Genomic DNA, 22,181 nt, shown 5'->3' with positions numbered 1-22,181 from the left:
CAATGGAACCACTTGCCAACTCACAGTCTGCCTTATGAGTGCGGGGTACGATAGCATCACAGGTAGTGCCAACGGTCATGCGGTAGTCCAATTTTTAGTCTGCATTGTGACATCGTCAGCGGCAAGGCAAGCAGGGGTCTACTGGTTGTAAATCCGGTTCAACCACTGATGAAAGAAGGTTTACCCAGGAACTCCCACGGATGGAAGAGAATAACTATATAAAACTCTACCACTGCCAAGAATGAGAATGCAATATTTATTACAAATAGACAGACACGGCATGCGCCCGGAACATTCCGCGGACCCCCAACCTCCAAAATGTACTCCGTACAGTATACACCGTAAGGGTGCTCGAGCGCCTAATACATGGATGGTATTTGCAATACCGCAGGCAACACTATTTGGCGACCGGTGGTTGGCCGCCCGGCTCAGCCCTATAGGGGAACCCCATCCATCGGGGCCGCCCGCAACCCAATTGGGGGCGCAGCGCCGAGGACTCTATTTATGACCAATTTTAACGCAGCTAGTTCACAGCATGCCACCACCACGTCATCGCCCGGAATACCCATCGCTCCCCCAATGTAAAAGGAAGCGGTAGCGGCCGATGAAACGCCCAGCCCAGCCCCTCCCGCAACTGCATTTCCACCACCCGGCGCCAGTCCACTTGGTGGGCAAAATGAAGCGGGAAATGATGCTGACTGATCGACTTGATCGTGCAATCCATCTTGGGATGATCCTGGAGATCGACCTGCGGTTGGAGCAGAGCCGGATGGTCGCCTTCCAGGTCGAGCTCAACGCGCAAGGATCCCGTGCTAGAAAACTGGCGCACCTGCACAGCCAGATCATGGGTGCGGTTGTGAGGATCGCGGGCGTTTTTATCGTGAACAATCGTAAGATCGATTAGGGGGTGTCCTGAACTCTCGATCAGGTGGTGGTGCGAAGGATGCGGTGCCAGGTTTACCTGGAACTGGCCTTCGACGATCAGGTTCGGCGACGACGGTTTGTGGTGGACAAAAACCCGGGTAAAGCGGAGAGGAAGGTCGATCAACTCCAACGATTGGATCACCACTTTTTGGAGCGCTCCCCCATTCTCAGTGGTCGTCCGACGTGCGAGCCCGTTGTTCACATAGCGAACAACATGGTCGCAGATCCGGTCCTGGTACATGTGCCAGAACCGCTGTAAAACCCCGTTCGCCCATTCCACCGTCTCCCCACGGGAGAGTATCTTGTATGCATGGTATCGTCGGCATTCGTCGCGGAGGATGCGCTGCACTCGGGTCAGCGAAACAACCGCGTAGGTTCGACACACGGCGAGGACGAAAAGCAGCCAGGTGAGTCCGAGATCGAGACGGCCCACGATCCACGAGACCAAGCACACGGCGATGATAACGCGGGAGTCATCGTAGGTCTGCTGAACAAGTTCGACGAAGTTGAAGGGCTCGGGGGTCAAATTGGGTTTCCCCATGGTGATAGCTTGTAGACAGCAACAGTGCTGTTGAGATAGGGTGGAATGGGTGGCTTTGACTTATGTATGCTCGGTTGTAGATATATTGTAGAGTGCTGGGGTAAGATGCTCCATGGTCAGATCGACCAGCATGATGAGGTAGTGTGGAGGAAGAGCGGTGATGATGACGCGCGAGAGGCCCTTTATACCGAGGGCGCAGGGCTGCTGCCTCTGCGCATGCAGGCTGAGCCACCACAACAGGAAGGATGCACGCTACTACACTGTACACTCAGCAAAGTGATGCGTGTAATGCAAAAACCATTCATTGGTCGGCAATTGTATTAGAGCCATACCAAGGACCGGGTATCTTACGTCAGGTCAGGGGCCTTCCGCCAAGGTCCCCCTTCCCCTTCCCATCGAAATCTTCCCCTTAGAATTTTTATCATGCCCATTTTCCTATCAACGCCATAATGCCAGCCCCCAGCAAGACACACAAGAGCATCCCCAGCAGATGCGACCGTCGCTTCGTCCGGTCCGGGTCAAACAGAAAGTCGCGCGCTAACAACTCCACCAGCCCGCTGTAGATCAGAATCCCGGCTGAAATGGCATTCAATACCCCCTGCACCATGTTCGCCGTCTTGGATCCTGAATTATATGTCGTGCGCACCCCCAGCCCGATGGCAATCGAAATGGGCGTCGTGAGTCCATACGCCATGCAGAGAATCCATGGCAGCCATCGGTGTTGGCCAAAGCGAAGCGCTGACATCCGGGCCCCGATCCCAAGCCCCTCAAACGCCTGGTGGAAGACCAACACCGGGTAGAGGGTGGCAAACTCGTCGCCTGTCACTCCCAGATTGAGCCCGATGATTACTGAATGGAAGATGATACCGAATTCCAGGATCAAAAAGGCCGCGATGTCCTGGCGGAATGAGCGCTCGGACTCCACGGATAATGTCTCTTGAGACCCAGGCTGCTTGCGTCCAGAGGAGTTACCACCAACCGCATATTCATCGTCGCTCTGTATCAAACTAGCTTGAATCAGAAAACGGTCGGTCGCGTCGTGCTCTCTTTCTACGCCGTATATGCGCTCGACGTAGACTTCGGATGCCACATCCAGCAGGAAGACCATGATGACTGATGCAAGGACAATGGCAGCGCACCAGGAGTAGTCCGCCCAGTGCCCGGATACGCCAACGCAGGTAGTAGTGCCGATATTCTCGTACGCGGGGTCCAACAAGTGGATGAACGCGGTGGCGACAATGACACCCGTGCCGAAGTATCGGGCAAAGAGATAGACAGGGTAGGGAATATTCCAGCGTGGGATTCGTTTAGCCACCACAGGGAAAAGTGTGCATGCCGATGATGTGACAAGAATCACGAAAATGGATGAGATACGCGCCCCCAGCTGTCCATTGTAGTCATTCTCGGACAGCTGCAGATAACAATAGATATCCTCCACGCTGGCCGTATCTAAGTTCACGTTGGTTGGATCGAACGAAGGCATGATGTCTAGTGTCAGTGTGTCTTGACTTGACGCGGAGGATCGCCATCACGTTGATATATCCTGCTGACAGGGTACCTTGGGGAACACCAAAAAAGCTCAGCCCGGCCACAGGGTCCTCTCTAAGGCCATGATTTGGTCCTGGGATTCCCTTGCATGCTTTCCGGCCAACCAACGCACCAAGCCCCCAAGGTAGAAGCCCAGAGCCAGTGAGGCTTCCTTACTCTGCAGATGATGCTTCAAGTGAAACGTGCACAGAATTCAGACAAGACGATGCCCATATCGTCTGCTTCAGTGTCACCACAACCGCGTATCAGCATGAGAAGTTGTCTTATCATATTCTAACCACGGATAAGACTGATGACCATAGGATTCGACAGGTTTCCACACTCGAAATCTGACCCAGAATGGCACTAATTCATATGTTTGCATCGAGGTTGGGCGGATACAAAGTTTGATTGCTAAGGGGATATGGAGACTTTCATTTTCGTACCTCTATTCGGTCAATGCACTTCCTAATCCTTCTTAGAAGTAGGCTGTGGTCCAAAGGATACCGTGCCACAATGTCAAGCGGCAGCGATAGATGTCTGGGTGAGACACGGCCGAAGTTCTGGAACAGCAACGACGATCTTTTCGTCTGCACTAGGGTAAAGGTAATCGCCAATTGGCTTTCCACGCTATCGGCTCGTATAATTTAATATCGAATGCGGGTTGATATGACGGGCTGACATCGGATTGCCAGGTTTTAGATGTGGCGGAGAAGAGATTAATATGATATTCCGACCGACACATATCTCTTTACTCCATTCGAAGAAGATACCTTGTCTGATTCAAGCTGCCGAGTGTTGAAATTATGTCTTGATGGACTGATTGTGGAGCAAGCCCTCGTCACCGATCCCGCGTCGATTAATCTGGCCGATGCAGACACAAGCGGAGCGGAGCCTCCCCCCGCAGCACACGGAACGATAAAGCTATAGCACGGCATCTTCTGAAGTCATGAGCCAGTAGCAGTCCGGGCCAGCATGAATAGGAGTTCATGACGATCGGCTGGGGTTAATCAACTGTGGATCCTCATCCTGACGATCGCCGGGTCATGTTTCCCCCCCCCCCCCCAACACGTCAATTGTTGACCTCTGAGTCAAGGGTGGAATGGAGGATTGTCGATGTCTCAGACGATCTGGCGACTGTGCTTAGATATACCGTGCATGGTGGCACTTGGCCCTGGCGGACACGACTCGAACCGTTGCAAGATCGGCGGACGGGACAACAACGTCAACGAAGCAGCCTTTGAGTTTGTCCCGTCCGGGAGTTTCACCATGCGATCCGTTATCAATCTGTGACATGCTCCGCCATGATTGACATGGTCGTTTCCATCTTGGCTTCCACTTCCCGCCCATGCATGGCCGTTGCGACCGAACTGTACACGGCAAGTTCTTCGAGTCTTCAACTATATAACATCCATTGACACAATGCGATCAGGTATCATCACGACTTCAACATCACGTTCTTTCCATTCCTGCAAGTTAGCTTGATCTCATTCCTTTCGTGAGAACTGCTGGTTCAGTCATTCCTTTTGCATCTGCGACTTTGATTTCCTGGATATCCCGGTTTGAGGCTCGTCGCAATGACCCTCCTTCGTCATCTTCTGACGGCAACTGCCTTACTCGGCGCTTCTGCTCAGGCGGCGCAGGGCGTCACCGGAACACCTTTCGGTTTTGCTAGTGGCACTACGGGTGGTGGTGATGCTACCCCCGCTGCGCCCAGCGACATCAGCGAGCTGACGTCCTGGCTGTCCGATAGCACCCCTCGCGTCATCCTTATCAACAAGGAGTTCAACTTCCTTAACAGTGAGGGCAAGTGCACCGACTGCGAATGCTGCATCCCGTCCTCCAATACCTGTGGCAGCTCTGGCCAGAACGCTGTCAAGCAGAATGGCTCCGACTGGTGCGGTAGCTATCCCGCCACAACATGCACGTATGACAACGCTGCTATCGAGGGCCTGGAGGTTGCCTCCAACAAGTCCATCGTCGGTGTGGGTAGCTCTGGCGTCCTTCGTGGCAAGGGCCTGCGTTTGGTCAACGGCGTCAGCAACATCATCATTCAGAACATCCACATCACCGAGCTTAACCCCCAGTACATCTGGGGCGGTGACGCGATCACCCTAGACGGCACCAACAACGTTTGGATTGACCACGTGAAGATTAACCTCATTGGTCGCCAGATGTTTGTTGCCGGATACGAGGCCAGTATGTTTTCCACTTCTAGCAGTGCATCAAAAGAAGTGAGTATTGATGATTTGCAGGCCACCATGTGACCATCTCCAACAGCGAGTTTGATGGTCAGACCAGCTGGTCCGCAACCTGCAATGGCCACCACTACTGGACTGTGTAAGCTTTGTGCCCTTGGCGTCATGTCCAATCAGCCTGAAATTCTAACCTAGTCAGTCTCGGATACGGCCACAACGACCAAGTCACCTTTGCCAACAACTACCTTCACCACACGTCTGGTCGTTCCCCCAAGCTCGAGTTCAACAGCTTTTGGCACGCGTACAACAACTACTGGTACAACAACACCGGACACGCTTTTGATGTTGGCGAGAACACCCGTGCTCTGATTGAGGGTAATGTGATGGTCGATGTCAACATTCCTCTCCTGGCCGACAGCAACCCCGGAGCTGTTTTCGCCGTGAACTCCAGCGATGTTTCCAGCTGTACCAAGACCCTGGGCCGCACCTGTGTCCCTAACACCCTGGTCAGCTCCGGTACACTTACCGGCACCAACAGTTCCGTTCTCAGCAGCTGGCCCTCGGGCGAGTCCGATATCACCGTGATGGCTGCTAGCAAGGTTGCTTCTTACGTCCTTGCCAACGCCGGTATTGGCAAGCTCGGCAACGGGTCTGGTTCCTCCAGCACCGTCGCTGCGGTTGCCACCTCGGCTGTCGCCAAGCGTGCCGGTCCTGACGACGACGTTCCTTTCGGCGGTGCTCCTTTTGTGCCGGCCCTCTCGCAGGCTGGCCCCGGTGCCTCTGCTATCCCCAGCCAGCCCTCCTGGTCCTGGAGGAAGGTCAGCACCAACGTTCCTGCTGCCACTGGACCTCCTTCGGAGGGCTCTTCCCAGGGACTTGGCGCCCCCGCTCCTCAGGCAACTGGTGGTAAGCACCACCACCACAAGGGTCATCATGGCCATGGTTCCCAGGGTAAATTCGGTGGTGGCCTCGGCTTGTAAGCTGCCAGTGAAATGAGTTGGAGCCGCACCCCGCGTGTTCACGCTTGTAGCCTAATGTCAGTTAGGCGGGCTTTTGCGAGAGCACCTAAACCTTCATCTTCTTTGTACATCACCGATCGTTTGCCAGATATTGTTATATAGAAGCTTATTAGTCAGTATATTCCCATCCACTATGGGCTCACCTCGTTCCGGTCACAAATTTGTATATCGGCTTTTCTGACTGAGATAGATGCAGGCATGTCGATGGGTAACCCAATATGTCTGATCCTCCACATAAACTCCGTGTCTTTCTCAGAGCCACATGCATGCATGGATGTAGAATGATACTGCGTTGAATGTGACTGACAGGTTGTGAAGATGTTCTGAGTATCGAGGACGGAGACCGGCTTGGTCACCTGATAGACTAACTGTTCTGGTCTAGTCAAGTAATTATTACCGATGCGTCTTGGGTTAAAGTGTGCTTGTAGCTTTGCCGGTGTGGCTGTAGCGCTTCCCATGTTTTAATGCTGCCAATCCCAACGAGCATAGATAATAGTGGGTGCAGATGCGTGTATATTCCTATGAGAAGATAATTACAACTTGAAGCCCGATTATTATTGAGAATGTCCATATCCGACACACATACCGCTCTGCAGAGCTACCCCAGACAAATACATACAAGGATGTTTAGTTCGTGCGACTCTTCGCCGACACGGTATGACGTCATCCAATAACGACTCGAAAACGCGGCCAGACGTCCTCAGGATCCTGGAGATAGAGTTATTAACTGGCACGACTTGAACCGACCCACTATCTCAATTATCTCCATCCAAATTTACAACGCATAGCGACAAGTGGATGCCTGAAGGACCCAGCAACAATCGAAGCGTATGGGGCGGGCCCAAAATCACGTGATCACTCAACGCGTGAAAGCGTCACGTCCGGCGCGAATGAAACACGAACTGATCCGGGGAGCGCAGTTTCCCGCGACTGTCATCGTCTCTTGTGTGATACCCCCGAATGTCGAGTCGCCCTCCCTCTACTATCTAACGGACTGTATTCGTGTATCTTATGAATGGAACCGTGTTGAATTATTATTTTATGACCATTCGCCATGCCTGAAGCCGTCGCCACGCCCCAGAAGCGGGTTCTGGGTGATGCAATAAACAATAACGCCCGCGGTGTCTCGAAGGACCCAAATGCCCTCAAGAAACGCAAGCTCGACAATCCGACTCCCAGCAGTCAGCGCCGAGTTCCCGGGTCGGGCCAGCCCCAGAAAAGTCAGTTCGAGGAGGAAGTCTTGGAGAAATTAACACAGGACATCAATGGGTTGAAGAACACCAATTCCGAGAAGGATCAACAATGGGAACGACCACCCCTGGGTGAATTTAACCCTGCAAAGGATAATATCTGTTTCCAGCAGATTGATGCTGAAGACGGGTTGATCATGGGCAAGACCGCTGTTCGACTGTTTGGTGTCACGGAGGTAGACTATACGCGTTCATTCCCACCAATCTGATCATAATTTAATGCTCCTTCTAGGCAGGTCAATCCGTCCTCCTCCATGTTACCGGCTTTCAACACTACCTCTACATAGCTGCGCCCGTGAACTTCACCAAAGAAGACTGCGACCCGTACCGAAACTTTCTGGAAACCAGACTGGGGAACTTCCCGCCTATGATCCAATCCGTTCAGATAACGATGCGGGAAAACATTTATGGATTCCAGGGTAACCAGAAAAGTTATTATCTCAAGATCACGGTTACCGATCCCAAGTACATCAACAAGCTCCGGACCGCATTGGAAAGTGGTGGTGCCCAAAGTCTGAACTACAAGGGCCTGTGGAATAATACCGAACCGGGGATTCTTACATTCGACATCATCCAATATCTCCTCAGGTTCATGATCGATACGGGTATCTCGGGCATGTCTTGGGTCGAAGCCAAGGCAGGAAAGTACCGCTTGTTACAGAACCAGGAGAAAGTGTCAAATTGCCAGATTGAGGCCTGTATCGACTACCGCGATCTCATCTCACATGCACCCAACGGTGAATGGGCCAAGATGGCTCCGCTTCGCATCTTGTCTTTTGATATTGAGTGTGCCGGACGAAAGGGTATCTTCCCCGAACCGAATCAGGATCCAGTCATCCAAATTGCCAATGTCGTGACTCGATACGGAGAGTCGAAGCCATTCATTCGGAACGTTTTTGTTCTGGATACGTGCAGTCTGATTGTCAACACCCAGGTTTTGGAATTCCAGGAGGAATCGAAGATGCTCATGGCTTGGCGTGACTTCGTCGAAAAGGTGGACCCGGATGTTATCATAGGTTACAACATTGCCAATTTTGATTTCCCGTACCTCCTGGACCGCGCCAAGCATCTCAAATGCACGAACTTCCCCTACTGGACCAGATTGAAGGGCATTGCATCCCAAAGCAAAGAAACCAATTTCTCCAGCAAGCAGATGGGAAACCGTGACACCAAGTCAACCAACACTAATGGTCGGATTCAACTTGATATGCTTCAGTTGGTACAGCGAGACTACCATTTACGAAGTTATACTCTGAACTCGGTGTCGTACGAATTTCTGGGCGAACAGAAGGAGGATGTCCATCACACGATGATCACGGAGTTGTATAACGGAACACCGGATTCCAGGCGGCGTTTAGCTGTCTATTGTTTGAAGGATGCATATCTCCCACAGAGACTGATGGATAAGTTGATGTGTCTGGTCAACTACACTGAAATGGCGAGAGTGACGGGCGTGCCTTTCAACTTCTTGCTGTCACGAGGTCAGCAGGTCAAGTTCATCAGCCAGCTGTTCCGCAAGGCGCTGGAGCAACAACTAGTGATTCCAAACATGAAATCCAGTGACGAGCAAGACTACGAAGGTGCAACTGTTATCGAGCCTATCAGAGGCTACTACGGCGTACCGATTGCGACCCTCGATTTCGCATCGCTATACCCGTCAATCATTCAGGCACATAACTTGTGCTACACCACCCTGCTGAACAAGAATAGCGTGGAGAGGTTGAAGCTCAAGAAGGACGAGGATTACATTGTGACGCCCAATGGCGACATGTTCTGTACCGCCAATGTACGCAAAGGGCTGCTGTCACAGATTTTGGAGGAACTTCTGAGTGCCCGAAAACGGGCGAAGAAAGAGCTAGCCGTTGAGACAGATCCGTTCAAAAAGGCTGTCCTGAACGGAAGACAGCTTGCTTTGAAGATTAGTGCAAACAGTGTTTACGGTCTCACAGGTGCAACCGTTGGAAAACTCCCCTGCTTGCCTATCGCAAGTAGTACGACCAGTTATGGACGACAGATGATTGAGAAGACCAAACAGGAAGTAGAAGCCAGATACACCATTGCCAATGGATATTCCCATGATGCCAAGGTCATCTACGGTGATACCGACTCCGTCATGGTGAAGTTTGGTGTTACCGATCTGGAGGCGGCGATGAAGCTTGGGCAAGAGGCTTCTGAATACGTCTCGTCGAGGTTCTTGAAACCGATCAAACTCGAGTTCGAGAAGGTCTACTTTCCGTACCTTCTAATCAACAAGAAGCGATATGCCGGGTTGTATTGGACGAACCCGAAGAAATACGACAAGATGGACACCAAAGGTATTGAGACAGTTCGTCGAGACAACTGCCTGCTGGTTCAGAACGTTATCGAGACGGTCTTGCAAAGGATCCTGATTGACCGAGACATTGAGGGCGCACAAGAGTAAGTTCCTTATGTGTCTCTTAATTTCTTCATACTGACTTTCTGCAGCTATGTTAAAGACACCATTTCCGACCTGTTGCAGAACAAGATCGATATGTCGAAACTTGTGATTACCAAGGCTCTTTCCAAGGACGCATATACCGCTAAGCAGGCACACGTCGAGCTTGCCGAGCGTATGAGGAAGCGTGACGCAGGTTCGGCTCCGACGCTTGGCGACCGTGTGGCGTATGTTATCATCAAAGGTGCTGGAGGATCGAAGAACTACGAAAGGTCCGAGGATCCCATCTATGTTCTGGAGAACAACATTCCCATCGACACGAAATACTACCTCGACAACCAACTTGCGAACCCCCTTGGTCGCATTTTCGAACCCATTCTCGGTGAGAAGAAGGCCAGCCAGCTTCTCACGGGTGAACACACCCGTTCCATCTCCGTGGCCGCCCCGACCATGGGAGGACTGATGAAGTTTGCAAAGAAGACGCAAACCTGCCTCGGATGCAAGAAACCATTGTCCGGAAAAGAGGAGTCAGAAGGAGCCGTGTGCGCCTACTGCCGTCCTCGACTGGGAGAGCTCTACACCAAGTCCTTGACGAAAGTATCGGACCTGGAAGTCCGATTCGGTCGACTCTGGACGCAATGTCAACGATGCCAGGGAAGTCTGCATTGCGAAGTCATCTGTTCCTCCAGGGACTGTCCCATCTTCTACATGCGCATGAAAGCGAAGAAGGACGTGGAGGATGCACAAAAAGAACTGTCTCGATTTGATCTCGACGCCGGTGCATGGTAATGAATTGATGTCTTGGGTATGATATAGCAGCTTGTATTTGTACGTGAATGATTGGGCTTGTCCGAACGGCGCATTGCGCTATTACATAGGGTTCGATTAAATAATATCAACATTGAGCAATATCAACAGTTTTGTATAGATAATCAACAGACCTGTATGGATGGTAATCAAGCTCACTTTTCTATAAGTATACCTCATCTGAAGTGAGTGTGGGAAACGTGTCCATAATACAGAGGCAATAGACACTCCAACAGGATGACAGACAGCGAAATGATCCATAAATATCTGGATAGCAAATACATGGCAATCTCTCACCACCAGCACAAGAAACAAAAACAAGTACTACGGAGTCCTCCATACACCGTATGGAACCCAAGTGCCCGTACCTCGCCCCCACCCCCGCTCAGAGCCTCATGAAAGGAAAGGGCTGGGCTAGTGTAGAGGCAGTGCAACGTTCCATCAATGGATCAATCAGTAGGGACGGGTTATGATCCGCTGGCTGGTGGAATTACCTACCTGGTTACGGAGTGGACAGAAATACCTCGCTTCTCAACCGTTGTTAGACCACGTGGCTTATACTATAAACCAATCATCGGACGGATAGTGGATGTGTGAGCTGTCCGGGGGAGGAGGGTGAATAAATATTGGGCCAGCGGATAATCTCAGCCTCATTGAGTTCTGAGGGTTAGAGGATGATTGGATATAGATAGGTGTTGCCCTGGTTCCGCGAGGCTGAGAATAGGGATTGTAGCTGGGAACTTGGAAGGCGACCGGTCTTAGTGCTGACTGGTGGTGGTTGATTGGTTGGTCCGGTTAAACGCTGTAGAACTAAATGATAGTTTAGTGCTATGCTGCAATAGGACTAGTGAGATGTCATGCAATAATAGAGAGGCTCAAACTATCTAGTAGTATGTCACTGTTCGGATAAAGGGTGGATGGGGGCCAAATCCTGAGTATATTTAACTCAGACATGTTCCAGATGGTGGGTTGATTTTTTCGTAGACTATCAGTGGCATATCAAAGCTCGCTTCCACCGATTAAAATCTCATCTATTTCATTCACAATGACGGTCACTACTCCCCGTCGTCTGCTTCTCGTTAGCATTCCCCGTTCGGCTTCGAATCTTCTTCTGAAAATCTTGGACATTCTCAACCAGCCCAATGTTTTGACCAACAGTGAGGCAGGCTACTTCTTTTTCCCGGCATTCATTCCCGCGATGCAGGGTGGATACCTGGACAAGCCGATGGACCAGTGGACAGATGCCATGAAGCAAGAGGTGAAGGCTTCGTTCAACGGATGTGTTGAGAGGTTGGAGGAGTTCTCTGCACGCGCCGAGGAAGAGAAGAAATTCATGTTCACAAAAGAGCATGCCTACTGGTTCATCAACCCGGCAGCTTTGCACGAAATGTTCACCGGCACGGAGGACGCCAAGCTTTATGAGGCATTCCGATTGCGTGTGGCCGAGACTTATGGCCCACAAAGCTTTTCTCCAGCAAACAAGACCGTTCTGCCGGATGCGTACCTCCGCAGTTGGCAGTTGGCGTTCATCATCCGTCACCCAGCACTGGCGTGGCCATCAATGTATCGTGCTATGGCCAAAATCTCCGACATAGGGGGCATGGGCGAGAAAGAGATCAGAGGTGTATGGAGCACGAATATGACGTTGCGCTGGACCCGCATGGTGTATGACTGGGCTCTGGAACAGGGAACCACTCCGGCGATATTGGATGCTGACGATGTTACCCACAATCCGCTGGCTGTGACGAGGTTTTGTGAGCTTACCGGGTTGGATAAAGAGACACTGAAGTTTCAGTGGAGCGAGGAGGGGACCAAGGAGAGTGGTCCTAGTGTGGGCAATGAAAGTGCAGAGGCTCTCGACATGCGCTTGAAGATCAATTCCATCATGCGCTCCACCGTTGATTCCTCTTCTGGAATCATCAAGAACAAGACGCCATCAACCATCGATCTCGATGTGGAGATAAAGAGTTGGAAGGCTGAATTCGGAGAAGAGGTTGCTAAGCTTATGGAAAAGTCTGTCCTTGAGTCCATGCCAGACTATGAATATCTCAAGGCTCGACGGGTCACGGGGTAAATTCTTGTGTATAGGTATATAATTGTTGTTAGTATAACAGTAGCATTGAGTGCACAGTGACAATGAAATAGATACCCATTTCGCATAGACGATTTTACCTTAGATGTATTCTTCGGAGACCTAAAAGCCAATGCTACGATCGCCAATGATTAGTACCCCGGAAATATAGTAATAAGAGACTGGGAATGCGGACGGCGTTGGTGTCTATTCATTTGAGATGACTAGGTGGAATGCTTCGGAAAGATAGACATCGACGACGCTTATAATTTTGATGGGTAGCTTTCAACTGATTTGAAGAGCAGAGCTGGCAAGATTGCTTCACGGGTCAGGTTGGATGAAGAGCGATGCGGAGAACGGATGAAAGCCACCGGAAAGAGGCTGAATGCCATACAGAAAAGGGAATCGAGCGGGCTGTCTTGGCGCGAGGACCGCCGCGGCAGAGCCTCGGCTCTAATCCAACGTCACCTTGACATCGAATTCTGCAGCAATGCCATTAGCCGGCCACACCGCGCGAAATCCCACCGTGGAGGAAGGAGATGATGCATCGGATTGGGGCCAGACTGGTAGGGCCCCAAAGACAGATCAGTTTCAACATTCGTGGCCTGAGGTGTGTAATTGCCTGCGAAAACGGGTGGATTGTGTACCACCTTTTATCCAATCACGCCATCCCATCCTGGAGTGCAAAGTGCTCCTGTCTTTCATCATGACGAAAGTGTAGACTGACTCACCCTGGCTATTAATATCAGATCTGTGCTCAGCATGACACCATCTTGTCGTCGCATCTCGAGATGCTGCAGCAGGTGAAAAATCAAACCCGGCCAGACGGACAGGCCTACAAGCTAGTATCAAACATGCTTGAGAAGACAAGTAGGTTAGTCACTCAGTTCAATGTTCTCAAGCGCCAGATAGTAAGTTGTAGCAGCCCCACATGTGGTTGTGTCGTGGTTGACAGTCTTGGCAGGTCCCTGGTTCACAATCAATGTCGACCTCAAGCGACCAATCACAGCCACCTAAAGCAGGGCTGAAGCGCGCAATCATGAGCGATGCCGAGTCAGAAGAGGAAGCAGCAGCGGGAAAATCCGGGACTCGACCAGTAGCTGAGCCCTATACGCGCTTCCATAAACGGAAACGGCTCGACAAACCCATCCCGGGAGCTGATGAAGACGTAAGAAATGCGACGTCTGTCGAGACCGAGGATATCTCAGAGGAAGTGCAGCGACGACTAAAAATTAAGGAAGAACAACGCAAGAAACGCGGCACTTCCAAAGCAGACAAACGCAAGAGGGATAGTATGACATCCAATGGAAGCGCCTCTTCGCCCGGATCCATGACGATACAACCTAGGAAGAAGGCCAAAATCGGGACGAAACGGGATCGTTAATGCTACTGCTACCTCCGGGGGTCTGGTTCTGGTGACTCGATGCTTGGATCATGATTTCGAATCGGGAATTCTTGGGGGAAGCGCTACAGCCACACCGGCCAGGTTACTACCAGACTTATTGCTAGGACGAAAAGTGGAGCTACCCCAGACTTCGGTGACAGATCGATCCGGTAATGCCCTGACTCACAACATACTAGTAGTACTTGCATAGTCCTACAAGTAGCCAACGAGGAGGCAGGCCAGAGTTAGGGCTGGCTCTGACTCCTTGTCCGTCCGTGGAAACGTCTTCCGATCTATAGCAGATTTCTGTCATTTTATTGGCCAGTCTATGTACAGCTAAAACCTTATCCATAACTACATGCTAGGAACAGTCATAGTAGAGTTCTGTATCCCGATTTAGCCCGTTCAGCGTAATGACCGTAGTAGTATATAGAGTCCGCCCACCCCCCAAAGCCTTTCGAAAACCAGCTTTCCAAAAAAAAGGGAGCTCACTTACGAAGTAACGAATTTCCTTGTGTTAAAACCTGATCAAACCTTCTATCCTGAATACCTCCATACTCAAGAGATCCGTAAACATCTCTTCAATACCTATACTTCACTCCGCAAGACCTCATTGTCTCAAGAGATACTAAAACATCTCTTCAATACCTAATACTTCACTCCGCAAAACCCTCATCATCTAGGAGATTCGAAAAATCCTCTTCAATACCTAATACTTCATATCCGCATACCCCCTTCCTCAAGAGATCCTATTTATCTCTTCAATACCTACAACATCAAAATCCGAAAAAAACCTCACTCCTTGAGAGGTCCGAACCACCTCTCCGGTCGATCACATCTGAGCAATCCGACCACCCACACCACGAGAGACATCAAACCTCTCACCGAACCCTCCAAGCAGTCATACGATATGGCTGCACACGCTTCCAACCAATTCTACCACCTCAACAATGGCCCCCGGCCTCACCCTCACCCTCACCGTGCCCCGTTCAAGAACGGGTACAAGAACAACAAAAACAACCGAACCACCACCTCCTCCTCCATCAAAGGCGATCAATCCGTTGACGTCTTCCTCCGGCCTCAAAACAAAAAGAGGCAAAACCAACATCCTCCCACCTACCGAGTCCCTAATGGACAACGCAAACCTCCATACAACAAACCTCCTCAGCCTCATGATGGAGACATCATCATGAGAGACTCCAACCCTCCTCAACCTCAACCTCAATACCCAAAGAGGTCAAACAACCCTCCATACAATACCCGTCCTTACAACAACAACCGACCTTACAACTCCCACGTTGGGCAGAGAAAGCCCTTCTACTACCGAACCGACCGCGATGGGGACGTGCTTATGAAAGACGTCTTCATCAAACCCTCCTCCAAACAGCCGATCAAACCTCGTGCTCCTCAAACAAACAACCGAACCAACCAACGCGGGCAACAAATGCCTAGCAACTACAATCAAGATATCGAAATGATCGATACTCCTATCGATCAAGATGGTGACACCATCATGGTGGATGTCTAACTGTGAGTATGACTGCTTCCTACGATGTGTATAGAGACTGACTGATCTTAGGGCATCCATCAACCAACCAACCAAACAAACCAACCAAACCAACCAAACCCTCCTACCGATCAACCAATCAAACCAACCAACCGATCAACCAAGGCAAACAGCGGAGGAAAAGAAATCAGGGAAAAATTGGGCTTCATGTGTTGTGCGAACTTCATGTTTTATGGTATCATTGTGGAGGAAAACAAAGGAAAAATTGGACTTCATGTGTTGTGTGTGACTGTTTGTGGTATCATTGTGGAGGAAAAACAAGGAAAATTGGGGGGTTCATGTTCATTTTCATGTGGTGTGTGATTGTTTTGTACAGACTCACCCTGGTCAGGTTTTTTACCTTGAACGGAAAGACAAAAGACCGTCAAGGAGTTTCCCTGGCTTCATCAACTACCCAAATGGGGGGGGTGTGGTCGAAGAAGAAGAAAGAAAAGAAAGAAATGGAAAAAAATTCCAAAGATCAATATTTGTTCGTTCTTAGTATGTAGAGTTGTAGAGTTGTACAGCTTGGGGTGGTGGAGTAGATAGGGTATCGGTCCTTCGTCACTCTTAGAGTGAGTGTACTCCGACTCTAGCAAAGTATATCTTCGAACACATCTGACCGTCAACAGCAACATGCCTCCACTGACCCGGTTTCTACAGAGTTTCTGCACGCAGATTAAATATACTTCTACACCCCAACTATAGCAGCACCAACAGCATCGACCACGCCGACAACAAGCCCTCCAACATCGTCCTCTCCAGCTCCAGCGACACCAATCCCACTTTCGCTTTATCCTCCAACTTCGGCCAGAGTCTTCATTGAAGATAGAAAGGACCCGGATACAGAAGCAGTTAGCTGACTACGGTTTTTCCAGTCCTCATACTGAATATGAAGCCAATTTTAGTACCACTAGTACCAACAATGACAGTCAGGGATGGCAAGCCCAAACGATACAGTGTTTACTTCGATGGGATATTCTCACGTTCTTTCTTGAGATAGATATTGAGAATTATGTCTTTGACTTGGACTTGTACAAATCTTTCTCTTGGACGGGGCCCTCTATTCTGCATACCCTGTTCAGGCTTGTACCTACTACAAAAATTTAAAGACTGTATAGAGTGTTTGAATATCCAAGGAGGGAAGAGGTTGCATAAAGGCAGACTTTCTTTTTGGCAATCATCTTTTCCTGTGCTTTATATTGCTTTTTTGAGAAGCTGTTGGATTGGCCATCTTAAGCGATCATCCGAAAAAGACATAGAATTCTGTGCTACTTGCATGCATATCTCTAGATTGAACCTCATTTTGAAAAGTAGTATGTCCAAGTAGATTTTCACGACGACTCCGTTCCTAGCTAGCTAGAAAATGTAGCTGTTTCCTTGCAATAGAACTTGTTAATTGGAATTACCAGGCCAGAGACATAAATACTTTTAACAACAAACCCAAAACATACTATACATAGAATATAATTAACCGTACAAAACCCAACCCAAACCAGACCGTCAACGCCACCTTTAGATATACATCAATGCATGCTAGAGATACCCATCCCATCAACACCAACCCCCTCAATTCTTCCCACCCTTCTCCTCCTCTCCATCTTCCTCTCCTCCCTCCTTCTGTCCCCAAGTCCACACATCCCAAATATGCTCCTTAATCAAATCCCCATATCCCTTCCCCTCATCCAACGCCTCCTGTTCCTTCCTCAATCTCCTCTCCTTCCACCCCTCCGTCTCCCCACCCATCCAAACCCTCTCCAGAGCCGGCTTCTCCTGCGCTTGTCTCGCCTTCAATTTCTCCAATTCCTCCCCAACCGCCGTCTGGATCTGTGCCTCCCTCGCCGCCCGCAACTTCGCCTGGATCTCCAACGCCCGCTGACTGGGTAACTCCGAGATAGCTGAGATAGGGTTCCTGGAGATTCGCGCCTCGATGCGATCTACGATACTTCGCCCCGTGTATTCGCGGGTGACGTGGTTTGCGGAAATGCAGAATGCGCTGGTGAGGAGGACGGTCAGGTTGTCGAGTTTTCGGGGTGGAAGGGCGATTAGGATCGGGGAAGCGACGAGGAATGTGTATGCGGTGAGGGTTTTGAAGCGTTCGAAGTCGGCTTCGCGACGGGAGTGGAGGGAGTCCGCGGTGGGGTTGGGTTGGGTGGTCATTGTTTGTTGGTTTGTGGGGCTCTGCGGGGATTCGGAGGAAGGGTTTGCTGGCGTCAGGAGATGAGAGTGAGATTTGTTATGGGTTTGAGATTATTGACAATGCGATTGTAGGATCGGAGGAAGTGGAAGCATCGCGGAGAGGAAATTTACGGCGCGCGGTCCGGACCGCTCGTGCAGTTGGTTGGTTGGGTCGGGTCAGGTGACTTGGTTGTTGCCCTAGTGGCTGTATGGCGCTTGTTCTTCTTTCTTGGATGTTTTATGATCTCTGTGAGGGTAGGAATCTAAGAAATGGGTCTGTGTAGGATTGTTTTGTTAGGATCATTGTGGGAGTGCTGGTGATTGATTGCCGTGGTATTTGGCCGCCTAAGCGCGGACCCTGAACCGGACTATATCGTCTGATCTATATCTGTGAATCTAGGTGTATATGAGAGCCAGAGCATTATCCTTCTCCAGGACTGTCTCGCAGGTATTAATGTCGCAAGCTAATAGAGCCTTGGTCTCTGTTTATCACCTGCACTAGAGCACTGGAGAAGTAGCAGCGGCATTGGAGACTTTCCTGCTTTTTATGGCTCCGGAGAGGGATGGGTCTTTTTTCGCTCTCTTTTCTTCTGATCCGCTTTTTTAACCTCTACCTAGTAGAACACGGAGGCATATACCACCTGCATCATGAGAAATTCCACAGGGTATTGGTCCAGTATATCAGGCACAAGTTCAAGCCAGTCCGGTTTGAACCTACATGCAATTGTAGCGTTGCAGAAATCCCAGAATTCTGGATACCACCCAGCGCTTTCCCAGTCTAGTAGAGTGATCTTGAATTCCAGGCCTCCGCCGCAATCTTCGAGCCTTTCAACCATAATATTTTTCGGTTGAAGGTCACCGTGAGTGAAAACAATGCGATGGCCGTTCAGAGTCCGATTAACCATATGATCTGATTATGTTTGGCGAAGTTTCTCCAGAATGGCAAGATTCATTTCTTCCTGATTTTTGAAGGGACCCGATATTTTAGGATCTAGACCCTTAGTCCAGAACACCCCGTCAAGATAAGGCTGGCGATTCAACATCCCGAAGTAATCTGGCGGTGGTATACTGCGTAATTCTGTTATCGCGTTCTTAATGAGTTTACATATTATAGATTTCTCAGCCAGCTCAAGGGATGGCAATATGGTTTGAAGGGTATCGCCAGGGAGATATTGCATCACATTATAAGTCTTCTTGGTGTCGGGGTCCCGAAAGGCGGCGTAGACTTTTGGGACTGGAACTTTGCTGTTTGCTGCAAGAAACCTCATATTTTCGGCCTCGATGAGTGTTACGCCGTGACCCATTTTCACTGCGAAATGCTCATTCACCCGGACCACTTTGTCGGATGCGTCTGGCGTGCTTATGAGTCCCGTCGCAGCCTCAATCTCGGCGACGGTCGGAAGGCGAATGGCCGCCAAACCAGTTTCTCTTGACATCCAGTAGCAAGACTTGGTTCTATATATAGGTCTTGAAAGATAACAGGATTATGACAGAGGTTGAAGTGGGCGGGCGCTTTGTTGATGTTGGTGTTGATGTGTCGGGGTTTACTGCCCTCCAGCACCGCCTGCCTATGATATACGGAGTATAGTAAGCTAATAGCAGAAAAATCATAATCAATTAATGTCGCGGATGGTTTCTAGACGTTAATTTTTTATAAGGTTCACAGATTTTACCTCGGTTTACATCTACACTAGTATGCAGGACGAAGGACAATATTTTGGCACCTGTCTCCACTAGGCAGCTTGGGCATCCTTGGTAGAGTTCACAATTGACAGGCCGATTCAACCCCACGGATCGCTCTCCAGACATAACCCAGTCATCCCAGCATCTATGACAACAAGGGCAGATAATTGACAGCACTGCAGCATATCAGATTGGGGTAGTGCAACGAATGCCTTCGTGCTTATTAAGCAGCCGCCGCAAACGGACTAATCCGGAAAGGGGCTAAAGCGGAAGCTGCCCGATGCAGCCATCACGTGCACACGCCGGGGAAAATTCTTCCGCCGTTCCAGAAAGCGGCGGACGATCGACAAAGTCAATCGCTACAGTTCGCCACGCAATCAGGGACAGAGAGAATTGGCCGTTCATGGCCTGAGAGTTATGAGATCAGACTTTAGCATGTCTTCCCCAGAAGGATCACAACCCCATGCCTCGCCCAATGGCCAAGAAGCCAGCTCATCCGGTTTGTGCGGAGCTGCAGGCTTTGGTGATTTGATCACATCATTCTGTGACTAATTGCCATCTCCAAGGCCCCAAACCGTCTGTATCCCGTCGTGGAAGTGGAGTCTGTCGCCGCGTGTCCCACCAAGGAAAATGCGCAACACAAGTGGGGAACCGAGAGGAGAAGTGAAAAGTGGAATGGTGCGAACGTGGTTCCCGATGTCGCGATGCAGGTACCAGCGGCGAATGAAACAATTTTCTCCGCGCGTGGCCGTGTGTGGCGACTGGCGAGCTGTCCAGTCACCCTACAAGACTCCGGGGTCGTCCTGTCTTCTCCAGTGTCTCCCTGTCACTCTTGCAACCTCTGCATCACTCCGCCAAGATGCACCAGCCCTCCGTCACCATGGAGGACGAGAAGATCCGTCAGTACGGATATGGTGGTCCTCAGGTGGTCAATTACGACGATGAGGCTCCTCCGATCAAAGGAGAGTTGGAGCTCAACGTTGGTGGCCGTGGTGCCACGCAACGGCGGCTGAAGAACTATCAGGTCAGCATGATCGGGTTCTGTGGTGGAATTGGCACAGGTCTCTTTGTGGGAACAGGCTCTGCGTATGCGGACGCTGGCCCCGCTGGATTGCTGTTGGCGTACATCGTCATCGGTTTTATCCTGTGGTGCGTGATGCAGAGTATCGCAGAGTTGGCTACCCTTCTGCCCACAGCTGGATCTTTCCCTCACTGGGCGACTCGGTTTATCGATCCCGCCGTCGGTTTCTCCCTCGCTATCACATATGGTTATTGTTATACAATTGCGATCGCTTCCGAGGTTTCCGCTGCAGCAGTCATTGTGAGCTACTGGTCTGACATAACACCGGCCGTGGTCATCACGGTTGGACTGGTGGCGATTCTTGGCATCAACCTGATGAGCGTAAGCTTTTATGGTCACAGTGAGGTCTTATCCGGTGCCATCAAGGTGCTCTGTTTTGTTGGATTGGTTATTGTCGCCATTGTCATCACCGCAGGAGGCGGGCCGAACCACGAAACCATCGGTTTCCGCTACTGGCACCACGGCGGAGCCTGGACGAACTACAACGGCATCACTGGCCCGACAGGACACTTTCTCGGGTTTTTGTCCGCCTTTGTCAACGCCTCGTTCAGTTTCGTCGGTGTTGAGACTGTCGTTATTACCGCCGCCGAATCGGTCGACCCTCACTATTCCATCCCCAAGGCTGCCCGCCGCGTGACCTACCGCATCGCCTTCTTCTATATCCTTGGCGCACTGCTCATCGGAATGATTGTGAGCCCGACCAACCCAAACCTTGTCTCCGGGTCCGGCAATGCCAACAGCTCCCCGTGGGTCATTGCCATCAAGCAGGCAGGCATCAGCGCCCTTCCGTCTATCGTCAATGTGTGCGTCCTCATATCAGCCTGGTCTGCGGGAAATTCCTATTGCTGGGTTGGATCGCGCATGATTGTGGCCATGACGACCGACCGCCAGTTGCCGCAGGTGTTTGGGCGGGTGAACAAGATGGGTGTGCCGTGGGTTGCCGTCATCGCCTCGTGGCTGTTCGGTCCGTTGGCCTATCTGAGTAAGTGATCTCATAACAGAATTGCTTATCATTTCTTAACTAACAACTCGATAGGTCTCGGCTCTGGTGGTCCGTCGCAGGCTTTCACCTGGCTCCTGAACCTGAGCACTATCGCTGGGTTGATCGCGTGGGCGACACTTTCCTACTGCTACATCCGCTTCCATGCCGCCATGAAAGCACAAGGCGTCAGCCGTGACACTATCCCCTGGAAATCGCCCTTCCAACCGTACACCGCGTGGGTTGGTTTCATTGGATCGACCATCATCACTCTGGTGGCTGGTTTCCCTGTCTTCCTCAAGGGTAACTGGTCAACGTCGGACTTCTTTGCCTCGTATGTTGGCATTCCGATCTTCATCGTGCCGATTATCCTCTGGAAGGTTTTCAAGCGCACGAAGGTTAGTCTAGACTTCCTTCACCTTCTTCCATATGACTTTGCTGACGATGACCTAGTTTGTTCGGCTCTCCGAAATAGACCTGTGGTCTGGCCGGTTGCAGGAAGGAGAGATCATCATCAAGGAGGGCGGTCCCAAGACGCGGCTGAGACGCTTCGTGGAGTGGTTCTTTTAATTCTGGG

General features: G+C 50.7%; 11 protein-coding genes across 11 annotated transcripts; 6 read left to right on the top strand and 5 right to left on the bottom strand.

Moving 5' to 3' along the window:
• Positions 1-515: 515 nt before the first annotated feature.
• On the bottom strand, positions 516-1,675 carry BO94DRAFT_22326 (uncharacterized protein). The gene has a single exon (XM_025606231.1). It carries the CDS (start codon positions 1,463-1,465, stop codon positions 524-526), a length of 942 nt encoding a protein of 313 aa, XP_025468690.1. The 5' UTR covers positions 1,466-1,675; the 3' UTR covers positions 516-523.
• BO94DRAFT_22325 (ZIP zinc/iron transport family) lies at positions 1,676-3,199 on the bottom strand. The gene has a single exon (XM_025606230.1). The coding sequence runs from the start codon at positions 2,946-2,948 to the stop codon at positions 1,887-1,889; it is 1,062 nt and encodes a 353-aa protein (XP_025468689.1). The 5' UTR covers positions 2,949-3,199; the 3' UTR covers positions 1,676-1,886.
• Positions 3,200-3,555: 356 nt separating this feature from the next.
• On the bottom strand, positions 3,556-3,988 carry BO94DRAFT_533817 (uncharacterized protein). Its single transcript, XM_025611404.1, has 2 exons — positions 3,688-3,988; positions 3,556-3,598 (listed from the first exon to the last, which is right to left on the bottom strand). The coding sequence occupies exon 1, from the start codon at positions 3,928-3,930 to the stop codon at positions 3,712-3,714; it is 219 nt and encodes a 72-aa protein (XP_025468688.1). The 5' UTR covers positions 3,931-3,988; the 3' UTR covers positions 3,556-3,598; positions 3,688-3,711.
• Positions 3,989-4,412: 424 nt separating this feature from the next.
• Positions 4,413-6,455, top strand: BO94DRAFT_533813 (polysaccharide lyase family 1 protein). The gene is made up of 3 exons (XM_025611403.1): positions 4,413-5,191; positions 5,248-5,332; positions 5,390-6,455. The coding sequence occupies exons 1-3, from the start codon at positions 4,570-4,572 to the stop codon at positions 6,168-6,170; spliced, it is 1,488 nt and encodes a 495-aa protein (XP_025468687.1). The 5' UTR covers positions 4,413-4,569; the 3' UTR covers positions 6,171-6,455.
• Positions 6,456-7,146: 691 nt separating this feature from the next.
• On the top strand, positions 7,147-10,791 carry BO94DRAFT_533812 (DNA-directed DNA polymerase delta POL3). The gene is made up of 3 exons (XM_025611402.1): positions 7,147-7,635; positions 7,692-9,877; positions 9,926-10,791. Exons 1-3 carry the CDS (start codon positions 7,264-7,266, stop codon positions 10,662-10,664), a joined length of 3,297 nt encoding a protein of 1,098 aa, XP_025468686.1. The 5' UTR covers positions 7,147-7,263; the 3' UTR covers positions 10,665-10,791.
• An 809-nt stretch (positions 10,792-11,600) lies between these two features.
• Positions 11,601-12,768, top strand: BO94DRAFT_533811 (uncharacterized protein). The gene has a single exon (XM_025611401.1). It carries the CDS (start codon positions 11,728-11,730, stop codon positions 12,754-12,756), a length of 1,029 nt encoding a protein of 342 aa, XP_025468685.1. The 5' UTR covers positions 11,601-11,727; the 3' UTR covers positions 12,757-12,768.
• Positions 12,769-13,221: 453 nt separating this feature from the next.
• On the top strand, positions 13,222-14,489 carry BO94DRAFT_623111 (uncharacterized protein). The gene is made up of 3 exons (XM_025617128.1): positions 13,222-13,363; positions 13,503-13,664; positions 13,718-14,489. Exons 1-3 carry the CDS (start codon positions 13,244-13,246, stop codon positions 14,135-14,137), a joined length of 702 nt encoding a protein of 233 aa, XP_025468684.1. The 5' UTR covers positions 13,222-13,243; the 3' UTR covers positions 14,138-14,489.
• A 558-nt stretch (positions 14,490-15,047) lies between these two features.
• On the top strand, positions 15,048-15,665 carry BO94DRAFT_545064 (uncharacterized protein; the record flags this gene model as incomplete). The annotated part of the gene is made up of 1 exon (XM_025613216.1): positions 15,048-15,665. The coding sequence occupies one exon, from the start codon at positions 15,048-15,050 to the stop codon at positions 15,663-15,665; it is 618 nt and encodes a 205-aa protein (XP_025468683.1).
• A 1,396-nt stretch (positions 15,666-17,061) lies between these two features.
• On the bottom strand, positions 17,062-17,961 carry BO94DRAFT_533810 (uncharacterized protein). Its single transcript, XM_025611400.1, has one exon. It carries the CDS (start codon positions 17,841-17,843, stop codon positions 17,253-17,255), a length of 591 nt encoding a protein of 196 aa, XP_025468682.1. The 5' UTR covers positions 17,844-17,961; the 3' UTR covers positions 17,062-17,252.
• A 514-nt stretch (positions 17,962-18,475) lies between these two features.
• On the bottom strand, positions 18,476-19,681 carry BO94DRAFT_555497 (aminoglycoside phosphotransferase family protein; the record flags this gene model as incomplete). The annotated part of the gene is made up of 3 exons (XM_025613801.1): positions 18,476-18,771; positions 18,838-19,289; positions 19,674-19,681. 3 exons carry the CDS (start codon positions 19,679-19,681, stop codon positions 18,476-18,478), a joined length of 756 nt encoding a protein of 251 aa, XP_025468681.1.
• Positions 19,682-20,424: 743 nt separating this feature from the next.
• Positions 20,425-22,174, top strand: BO94DRAFT_463084 (putative amino acid permease; the record flags this gene model as incomplete). The annotated part of the gene is made up of 3 exons (XM_025608007.1): positions 20,425-21,607; positions 21,662-22,002; positions 22,058-22,174. The coding sequence occupies 3 exons, from the start codon at positions 20,425-20,427 to the stop codon at positions 22,172-22,174; spliced, it is 1,641 nt and encodes a 546-aa protein (XP_025468680.1).
• Between the last annotated feature and the right edge of the window lie 7 nt (positions 22,175-22,181).

This window comes from Aspergillus sclerotioniger (assembly GCF_003184525.1).
Source record: "Aspergillus sclerotioniger CBS 115572 chromosome Unknown BO94scaffold_10, whole genome shotgun sequence".
Classification (NCBI taxonomy): Eukaryota; Fungi; Ascomycota; class Eurotiomycetes; order Eurotiales; family Aspergillaceae; genus Aspergillus; species Aspergillus sclerotioniger.
The sequence above is the reverse complement of the archived record's forward strand: the minus strand, read 5'-3'. Positions and strand labels throughout refer to the sequence as shown.

Coding starts and splice junctions, on each gene's coding strand:
- BO94DRAFT_533813 (XM_025611403.1), top strand. CDS start 4,570: ATGACCCTCCTTCGTCATCTTCTGACGGCAACTGCCTTACTCGGCGCT. Junction 5,192..5,247: donor TGTTGCCGGATACGAGGCCA/GTATGTTTTCCA, acceptor GATGATTTGCAG/GCCACCATGTGACCATCTCC. Junction 5,333..5,389: donor GGCCACCACTACTGGACTGT/GTAAGCTTTGTG, acceptor TAACCTAGTCAG/TCTCGGATACGGCCACAACG.
- BO94DRAFT_533817 (XM_025611404.1), bottom strand. CDS start 3,930: ATGCCGTGCTATAGCTTTATCGTTCCGTGTGCTGCGGGGGGAGGCTCC.
- BO94DRAFT_533811 (XM_025611401.1), top strand. CDS start 11,728: ATGACGGTCACTACTCCCCGTCGTCTGCTTCTCGTTAGCATTCCCCGT.
- BO94DRAFT_533812 (XM_025611402.1), top strand. CDS start 7,264: ATGCCTGAAGCCGTCGCCACGCCCCAGAAGCGGGTTCTGGGTGATGCA. Junction 7,636..7,691: donor GACTGTTTGGTGTCACGGAG/GTAGACTATACG, acceptor TGCTCCTTCTAG/GCAGGTCAATCCGTCCTCCT. Junction 9,878..9,925: donor GACATTGAGGGCGCACAAGA/GTAAGTTCCTTA, acceptor GACTTTCTGCAG/CTATGTTAAAGACACCATTT.
- BO94DRAFT_22326 (XM_025606231.1), bottom strand. CDS start 1,465: ATGGGGAAACCCAATTTGACCCCCGAGCCCTTCAACTTCGTCGAACTT.
- BO94DRAFT_22325 (XM_025606230.1), bottom strand. CDS start 2,948: ATGCCTTCGTTCGATCCAACCAACGTGAACTTAGATACGGCCAGCGTG.
- BO94DRAFT_533810 (XM_025611400.1), bottom strand. CDS start 17,843: ATGACCACCCAACCCAACCCCACCGCGGACTCCCTCCACTCCCGTCGC.
- BO94DRAFT_623111 (XM_025617128.1), top strand. CDS start 13,244: ATGCCATTAGCCGGCCACACCGCGCGAAATCCCACCGTGGAGGAAGGA. Junction 13,364..13,502: donor TTCAACATTCGTGGCCTGAG/GTGTGTAATTGC, acceptor TATTAATATCAG/ATCTGTGCTCAGCATGACAC. Junction 13,665..13,717: donor ATGTTCTCAAGCGCCAGATA/GTAAGTTGTAGC, acceptor CAGTCTTGGCAG/GTCCCTGGTTCACAATCAAT.